The sequence below is a fragment of the Alosa pseudoharengus genome, unplaced genomic scaffold (genome assembly GCF_046254945.1).
Source record: "Alosa pseudoharengus isolate Yale_2024_CS ecotype anadromous, Long Island Sound unplaced genomic scaffold, YU_APseudo_1.1 YU_APseudo_1.1_scf_10, whole genome shotgun sequence".
NCBI lineage: Eukaryota > Metazoa > Chordata > Actinopteri > Clupeiformes > Clupeidae > Alosa > Alosa pseudoharengus.
The window spans coordinates 34309097-34318919 of NW_027468565.1; the positions used below are offsets into that span (position 1 = coordinate 34309097).

General features: G+C 46.0%; 1 protein-coding gene across 3 annotated transcripts in view; it reads left to right on the plus strand.

Annotated features, from left to right (window-relative positions):
- The window catches only part of furinb (furin (paired basic amino acid cleaving enzyme) b), an 83979-nt gene extending 81494 nt beyond the window's left edge, over positions 1–2485 (plus strand). For all 3 annotated transcript variants that reach the window (XM_076270563.1, XM_076270556.1, XM_076270546.1), the window contains exons 15-16: positions 344–472; positions 1522–2485. In XM_076270563.1, coding sequence (XP_076126678.1) covers positions 344–472; positions 1522–2228 — 836 coding nt within the window. In that variant the 3' untranslated portion in view covers positions 2229–2485. The remainder of the gene's footprint in view (positions 1–343; positions 473–1521) is intronic.
- Positions 2486–9823: the final 7338 nt, after the last annotated feature.

Consider the following 9823-nt stretch of genomic DNA (forward strand, 5'->3'; position numbering starts at 1 on the left):
CTCCCTCTGTCTTTCTTTCTCCCTCTCTCTTTCTCTCTTCATTTAATCCTGTGGAGGTTTTTAGGGGGATGGTGAAGGGGTAGAATCAAAACTGAATATGCGTTTTATAAGTTGCTTGATGACATTGAGACAGGCTTTTATACAGTATGGGGGGTGGGTGGGCCGCTGTGTGAGTGTGGGGAGGATGGGCAAGTTGTTTTTAAAATAAAGGTGTGTGTTGAATTGTGGTTTGTATGGTTTTGTTTGAGGCTGTAACACTTGTCGAGTCGGGTTTATTTTGTAGTATTCAAATACCCAATATGTTTTTAAATGTGTGTTAAGCCGCTCTCTGTCCCTCTCTCAGGTATGCTGTCTCAGGTCACTCTGGTTCTGTATGGTACTGGTTCTAGTGCTGCTGACCCGGCCGTCTCAGAGCTCAGCCGTCCGACCAACAACAGCTGCAAGACCTTCGACCTGCAGCAGATCTGCATCGGTGAGACGCACGTACGCACACGCACACACACACACACACACACACACACACACACACACACACACACACACACACACCACACGCACGCGGGGTCTTGTTCCTGTATACTCATTAGAGCACAAAGTCTCAAACACACACAGATTCGTTTCACACTGCCCCTGCTTACTTGGGTCAGAACTGCAAAAGTATTTATGTCCATGTGCGTTCAGAGCGTACAGCAGTCATCACTCACATGATGGGTCAGTAGGTTGCGCCATGGCAACCGCACACTTCACTTCCTCTCCACTCCACTTCCTCATAGTCCCTGGTGTCATCACTTCCTGGCTCCAGGCCGCCCCCCTCCTCTACAGTGCTGGAGATGAGCGTGAATATGGATCTGCTTTACCAGAGCAGCTGAGACAGGGCAGCAATGCCGGCACTGCGTGACAACAGGCATAGAGAGCCAGAGCCACACAGCACACACTGTTAAGACTGCTGGCCTGCTCCCACTTCAGCTCAGCTGTTTATCTCTGGGTGTGGAGGCTCTTTTTTGTGTTTGTTTGTTTGTTTGTTTGTTGATGTCTGAGCACATTTTTGCTCCGTGTGTTCATTGGCATGCAGTATGCGTGCACGAGTGCAGGATGGTGTCTGCTTAATGATCGCCCCACTCAAGTGTGTGTGTGTGTGTGTGTGTGTGTGAGTGAGTGATACTGACACAGTCCAGAGCTGTTCTACTTCATTTCAGATGGCAATAAAACATATCATGAGTTAATATATATATGTGTGTATGTAAGAGTGTAAGTCTGTGAGTGTGTGGATCTCTGTGTGTGTCTGTTATGATCTACACAGTGCAGGGCTGCTCTACTTCATTTCCTATGGAACTTAACCGTATTATGAACTCATTTCTATGCATGTTTTGTATGTGTGTGTTGTGTGTGTGTGTGTTGTGTGTGTGTGTGTTGTGTGTGTGTGTGTGTGTGTGTGTGTGTGTGTGTGTGTGTGTGTGTGTGTGTGTGTGTGTGTTGTGCGTGTGTGTGTGTCTGTGTTTGTGCGCATGTTTCCTCCCCCAGAGTGCAGCGCGGGCTTCTCACTCTTCCTGCAGGGCTGTGTGAAGGTGTGCCCGGCCGGCTTCATCGCAGGGCTGCAGCAGCTCAATCTGTCTCTGGAGACCTGGGTGGAGCAGTCGTCGGTCCAGGCGTGCCTGCCCTGCCACTCGTCCTGCCTGACCTGCTCCGGGCCCGGCCCCTCCGACTGCCTCTCCTGCCCCACACACAGCCACATGCTCCTGGGCGCCTGCCTCAACCAGAGCCCAGTCCAGCGCAAGTCCCCCGGCGGGCCCGCCGTGTCTGCAGGGGAAGGGGCCAGCGGCGGGGTGGAGAAGGGAGGAGGAGGGAAGGGACCGTTCCAGCCGATTCCCCGGGAGCCGTCGTCCAGCCACCTGCCCGCTCTGGTGGGCGTGCTCATCTGTGCCTTGGCCCTGGCCGGCGTGGGCGGCGTCTTCCTGCTGCTGCAGTGGCGCTCTGACACCGGCGCCCCCAGTGGCCGGAGGACTAAACTGCCCTCGCTGGCTCAGGCCGGACTGGGGCTTGGTTTGGGACTGGGGGTGCGCGATGGGGGGCCCAGGGTGTTCTACAGGGGGATCCCCACGGTGTGGAGGGACGAGGAGCTGGCCGACGGAACCTGCTGCCGAGTCGACGGCGACTCGGAGTCGGAGAACGAGGAGTTTGACTGCCAGAGCGAGCGGACGGCCTTCATCAGGACTCAGAGCTCTCTGTAGCAACGCTGCTGCACTCCTCCGCCCGCCTGCTGCCTATACTGCTGCACCTCCTCCTCGTCCTCCTGCACCTCCTCCTCCTCCTCCTCATCTTCACCCGCAGGGAGCAAACCTCTGACTCTCTCCCCATCTGCTTCTAGCTCCTGCCATCCTGCTCTTGCTCTCCAAATCCAGATGCACCTTACCCCTCTCTCTCTTTTTATGACACTCTTCTTCCCTCTTTTCCTCTCTCTCTCTTTCTCTCTCTCTTTCTCTTCCCTCTGGCACTTGTTTGGATGAACAAGTGAACAGCAGGGTGGGTGTTGGAGGGGGAGATAGAGGGGGGTGGGGGGGGGAGATAGAGGGGGAGATGGGGGGGGGGGGGTCTGACCTGGCAGAGCTGGGCCTCTGTCAGCAACACGACAGGTAGCGCTAGCGGCCGCGCTCAGATGGATGTCCTGGGAGGGCCGCAAAGCTCAGTAGCAGGTGTGGGAGAGATAGAGAGAAGAGAGAAGGAAAGACACAGAGGGTAGTGTGACCAGACAAGCTTTTCTGTGCCCTGAATTTCCTTACTAACACACACACACACACACACACACACACCACCACCACCACCACCGATGTATTTTTTTATCCTCTACGCTCTGTGCTTTAAGGAGGCTGTATGTCACACTTCTTTGTGTGTGCGAGTGCAGTGGTATGCGAGTTTGTATGTGTGTTTTTCAAAGTGATAGGAGATGAACCTAAGGGCTGTAACTGTTTGCACTAGTTCAGAAGGCAGCAAGCATTGCAGAGCGTTGTTGCTAGCGTCGTCAGCGCTGAGGTTATATGCACAGCTGGGTTGCCCGGGAGATGCTCAGCTCCTCTTCCTGTTTTGGCAGCACCTAAAATACAGCCTCCAAAGTGACCCCACCCACTACATTCACAATCATTGATTCGGCTCTTCCCAACAAGGTTATTATAGCACTCATGCAATGCCATTGAAGTCTTGGTGTCTCTCTCGAGTAGAAGAACCTTCAAGCTGTATTACAGTAATCGCTATTTCACCTTTCGTGTCGTATCGCAACTCCAATATGTTTATGCAGAGAAAGGTATAATTAAGTGATTATGCTGTGTGTGCGTGTATGGAGGATGATAAACGGTGTGTGATTCATGAATAGCAGTGGGAAGCAGCCCCTAAAGGATCGTTAGATAGAGTGCGCGCACACACACACACACACACACTTACCAATTATCCAAAACAATGCAGTAGAAAAATCCCCTCTGCCTCCCCTGTCGAGCTTTGTTGTGTGAAGTGTGAGGTATTTACAAGTGCTTTAAAGATCCCTCTGTACACATCAACTGCATTTTTTAAAGAACCAAATGTGTGTTTTTTTTTTGTTTTTCTTGGCCTTTTTACTCTTGCTTTTTCTTTAGGATCCCACAGTGCACAAACTGAGAACATTTAAGACTACTGTTTTTATCCCCAAAGATGCTGTATTGATTTTCAGGTTTTCAGCTAAAAACATGTCTCGGTTTTATTTGAGTTTAATTGTCACAAGAAAGAGATTTTGTGTGTGTGTGCTTGTGTGCGTGCGTGCTTATTTCTAAAGGTCAGAGCATATCTCTTACGATTGTATCACCGAGCACACAGGAGTGAAGAATTACATCTGCATTGAGACTACATGTTAGCACAAAGCAGCCTATTTTAAATTTCAAGTCCAGTATTTTCTAGCTTTTACTCTATTTAACTGATGTTGATACAATGTATATTAAATTAATTGTTAAGAAACATTGATGGAGTATTTCGCATCATTTTGACAATCTTGCTTATTGCCTTAAGAGAGAAACTAAGTGGTGGGGAAGTGGACAGAACTAGAGAGACAGAGATACATAGGCATCTGGTATTACATGGGGTTCGAATATGCTGATTCTGGCCAAAAAAACTTAAAAATAAGACTCCAGCTGCCAGCATGACCTTCATCAGTCAGCGTGATGCGAATCCAGAGCCATTCTCTCCGGAGATCCTCTCGTTGCTCATCCTTTCAGTCACGGAGGCGCGAAAGAACGAACCGCAGCCCAGCCCCTCCTATTGCTCGGTCCGGCCACAGATGCGTTCGGACTGATAGGTCCGCGCGGTGGAAATGCGCGCGTAAACAGCCTTCTGTAATTAGCTCTGTTGGGAGGAATGAGCCGCGTGCGCTCGTCATTATGTTTTGAAGGGAATGGATGCCTTGCATCACAAGCAGGAGCATAGCAGGAGCAGGTTAGCCTACTCATCATCTATGAGCCTTGTTAAATATTATTTTTAGAAATGCCAGAGAAGCGACTGTAGGATCTGCCTGACATGCAATCAGTAAAATAACTAGATGTACCGCATAGCGGTACAAAATATGACCGCCGCTCAGTCCTGTACATCCATTCCGCGAAAATAAATCATATTAATGAATTTGTCTCCATCTTCTATCTACTCCATCCCCCACTCTTAAAACTTTTGTGTATGCTTGTTTGGAATGTGTTTGCGGGCCGCACACAAAGTAGCCTACTGGCGCTGCAAAGGTGAATAGATTTGTAGCACTTGCCAAAAAATGTGTAGCATTGTTATAAAACCTTTAAAATATCTAAACAATCACAAGTAGGGCAGTTCATCACAGTCCATCCATTGCAACTGGACTGATGAAAGGTACACCTGTAGGCTACATTGTATTTGGGAAAAGCAGAAGGTAGTATTTATTTATTTATTATTAAACAAAACAATCCCTGTCAGTTCCATGCAGTTTTCAACAGCTATCAAGAAGAGAGGTCATGTCATGGATTTTTGTGAATGTTTCTTCTTCTACATATGCATAAGTTTAGTCATCTAATGCATATGATATTCAGCTTTATTGTCAATGCACAAATTAAATACCAGTAGTCTAAAACAAAATGCCGTTTTACCCAGTGGTGCAAATAACTGACATGTCCAAAAGGGCCTTCATGAAATGCGTTGCTAGACTGTTCATACACATTTTAACGGGCCAAGTTGAAGAGCTACTCTGTCCGTTATTGTTTGGGCAAATAATATGCTGATTCATGTTCCCTTGCATTTTGCAACTATGAGGTCCATGGTTAGTCTGGCTTTCGCCAGACCAAGCTCAATCTTTTAAGAAATCGAAAAGGAATCGCCGGCAGATCAGGCTGAGTTAACCCAGCCTAGTCCATGGTAGGCGCCCGATAGAAATATTGTTTAATTTTGCGATTGAGATATCCACGCACTGGCGCCCCCCCCCTGCGACGTGTTCGCCCCCGGTTTCAGAGCTATTCTAAATGCAAAAATGCATAGAGGGAGTTATGACAAAACCGTGACTGTTAACAAACTATAAGCTATATAAGGTAGGCCCTATGCTAGGCCTATTACACAACATAAATTGTCACTAGGCTATGCTGGCGACCCAAATAAAATCTCCTTTGGGAACCAATGGCTTACAGTATCAAGCGGACTTAAGCTGCCATCTCTTGGCGTAAACATAATAGTTTTGCATATCAGTAGTAATACATTTCACGCAGCTGTGTGAATCACGGAAAGCGACACTTCTAAATGGAACCCAACCCACTGTACAGTAGCTCAAGGTCTGTGGCTAAAGCAGCCATAATGAAAGCGTTATCATTGTTTGTATACTTCACACACACGTGTTTTTTAATCGCATAGACTACTGCTACCAAGCTGGAATCAAAGCACATCGACTCCCCTCTCACACCCTAAACACGCACTTCGAACAAACAAAAAACGTCTCAGTCTCACGGTATAGCCATAGGCAAAACTGTATTGGACCGGTGTAACGTTGGTACTAAATCATCCATCGCAAAGAATTATTTTTGTAGCACGTGCAACAAATATGTGTAGGCACAGCCCTGCCCTGGATACATCTCTCAACGTGCGCTCTAAAACATTTGGTTTAAATGGAGATGTAGATCACGGGTGCGTTAATAAATCTACATTGCGGCGAGTTGACACAAATGATTCACTTTGACGAATTTATGTAGCCTAGTTTCAGTCCTAGTTACTTCACTTTGAGCCATGCTCTTCCTTACTTGAATTACCTTCGAAAATAGAGGATTGAAGTAGCCTATATGGGTGTTTGGGAATGAACGTTGACTCAGATGCTTTTTGAGACTTTGAGCTAAATGTCCTAGCCCGGTGTTTAGGATGCATCATAGACAGGTTATCTTTCAGGTAGCCTATATATTTTCCATTAGAAAACCATCACGTAGCGAACGTGTTGTGGCTAACTCATTAGCTCCTGAGTCCTGTTAGTAGCCTAGGTTATGGTCATAAGCAAAATGAGATGAAAGTCGAAAGATGCAATTAGTGCTGTTATCAATTTTCTTGGTAGCCTATAACCGCATTTATGGTTTTCTACAAATACATCAATAATCAAATTGGCCTCCATCACTCAACCAATGCTAATGGTAACATTATTTTACCTACTCTAGGCTATTGATATCATTTAAGATTAACGTAGCCTACCTGCAGTAAAAACCAAGCATGTCCGATAAACATTCTCAGATTTATTTCGGCTTCAAGAAGAAATGTGAATTACATGTCATGCAGAAATCATCCTACCCTTATTAGACGTTCTCTGTGGTAAACTAGTCTTGTCCTTGTAGGAAGCGTAGTGTCTTTCCAACCCACTTTAGATTAACTTCCAACAAAATTACGTCTCACTGCAACGATGCGCCATCTGGTGGATAAACGACTACGTGAATCCAATACTGGAAATGCAGCCAAATTATTATGATGAATATTTGGTTTTCCTTTAATCCTACTGAATTTGTAATTATGTACCGCCCGTTGTAATTGCCGATACTGATGGATGCGTGCCTGTGTGTGTGTGTGGGCGCGTGTGTATATGTGTGCACCACCATCTACAGGCCAATGAGTGTACAGTCACAAATGTACACATAACTTAATTTTGAATGAATGAAATTCTACGAAACTTGGCATACCCCCAGAGAATGTCAGGTTAATCATACACATAAAATTTGGTGCAGTTCTGAACATCTTAACTGAAGAGAGGGGCGTTAAGCAGAATGATATTGCATTTTCATTTTTCTGGGGGGGGGGGGGGGGTGCAAATCACAAATGAGTGATTATGGGCTAGGTTGATGTGGGCCCTTGAGACCAACATACCATAAACATTTCTTCATCCTCGGTGCCACGGTTCAGGTAGTTATTTAGGAAAAACTGCATTTTTGGGGTGGTAGGCTAGGCAGTTGCGCCAGCTTGGTTCTTTCAGTAGATGATCCATCACAATGATTTTTTCACACACGTCTTGGTTTAGGTAAACCGTTAAAGATGATAGACCCAGGCTAGGCTACTTACTATTTACGTCAGCCCTATGATAAAGGTGCCCAACATCCAGCATCTTTTGACAGCCCTTGTATTTGCTCTTTCAAATGAAAACCCAATCCTCTTTATCCACACGGCTCAGTTCAGGCCAGACAAAACTGCGGTTCACAATTGCACTATTTTAGCAAGGCCTATAATTCCGTATGATCAGAGGAAAATCGAAGGAGAGTGTAGGCCTATGTCCTGGGAGCCAGTGAAAAGCTTGAGCCGGCGAGCCTTAGCAACCAAGGCAGTGAGGTAATTCACACACAAACTCCCCAACCCTGCCACTGAATAAAACTCGAAGCTGTTGACAGGTTTCAACAGATCGATCCAACTATCCATCACATACGTTTGTAGGACAATATATAATCACCATAATGTCAGAAGCCTGTTATGTGCACAATAATATTTCCCCTAAAATTCTGAAAAGCATAAACCATTGTAACTTTATGTGAAACACATGGAGATAAATCACGTTGTTCTCTTTAAAACACATAAAAGGGACAAACATGAACGCACAAATTGCCCTTAATGTTATCTGTCAGAAGGCTCGATCGGGTAAAATAATGGGCGTTTGCCTTTGGGTTCGGACAAAGAGTTAGACGCTGCCGGCATTCCGTGCCTCTCTGCTGCTCCCTGCCGGTGACTGGCGGGAGCTAGAGATGATACTCGTCGAAAGAATGTCCTCTGCAGGCCCAGGCCCACCGCGAAACCATCGGGTCCGCAAAAGATTCAGGTCGTCATCCTCGTTGACGGCACGGACATGCACCAACTGTATGGTCTTTTGAATATACGTCTCCTTGTTGATGACACAGTGGCCATAGATTAAATTCAACAAGGAAAATGTCCTCGGAAAGTGCTTTAGTGACTAGGAACTGCTGCGCCCGAGACTCCATGGCGGTCGCTTTGTGTGCCCTGCCACGTTTCAGTTTGGGATATAAATAAATAAATAAATAAATAAATAAAAGACCACTTTCCACACAACACATGTACATGTCTTCTCTTTATTCAATGTTCTTCAGCTGCTTGGCATATCTCCTGGATGCATCACTTACAACACACTCAGAAAACCAGAGCCGGGGATAAAAATAAATAAGCTATTCATCTCTTTTCCTGCAAAACAAGTCAAGTCTCAACAGCAAACTGCACACAGAGAAGACAGCTACGGAGAGACAGCCAAGGGAAGGAGGGGAAGAGAGAAAAGGAAAAAGTAAGTCCTGGGGAGGAGTGTGTAAAGGGAGGGTTAGGAGAAGTGCAGTGGCAGTGGCTACATTATGCTTGGAGTGTAAGTGCAATGACACCATGTAGTGCAATGGAACAAGTCTGAGGTGAAGGACACCTTAGATGAAGTAATGGAACGTGTTGGGGAGTTGTTAGTAGTGTTGTTAAGAGTTAAGACTGCATGTGAGACTAGTAGTATCAAAATGCAAATGTCTACACCTGATAGTAGGCTTCCTTCCTACATGATTTGAGAGAGACCACAAGTGGAGACGGTGTTTTAGTTCAGTGATGTAGTGATGAGTAATTGAGTGTTATGGACAGAGTAGGCCTTAGCAGGGGGAAGAGGGTCATGTAGTAATGATCACTAGAAGTGTTTGAATGGCAGTGTTGACCCTGGGGGGGGGCAGGCAGTCATAGCTCATGACTGATGGAAGTCTGAAATAAGATGATCGTCTGTTGCTGGGAAGAAAACATCACTGAACTTTGGTGGAGTGGGTTGGATTAAAACTCCAGCATCATTAGCTGTCGAATGTGCTGATTCCACTATAATAATAACAACAACAATAATAATAATAATAATAATAATAATAATACCAAAATTAAATATTGCTGCCAATCTGTTCCAAAGTGTTTCCACGATCGCTACAGTTCATATAGCCTGCCCTATCATTATGTCTGAAACTAGTAAAATATGATGAAACTGAAGTGGCAAACCAAACTTAAATCATCCCCTTCAAGTGGATAAAAGCGTGCCTAGGGGTGGGAGGATGAGTGAGTCAGGGGGAGGACACTGCACTGAGTAGCTCATTGAACAGCAGGAAGCCAGCACGTCAGTGGAGCTCAGCACATGGTCCTCCCACACAGACACACACACACACACACACACACACACCTCGGGCCTTCACAAGGGTACCAATGACGATGACCGTGACGACAACACAATTAAACGTACCGATAGTGTTCATATGTTAAAACAGTAGGCGTCACCTTCTACTGCATACTAGCATAGTACACGACACCATTCCTAGCGAACAAAGAAAAAAAGAAT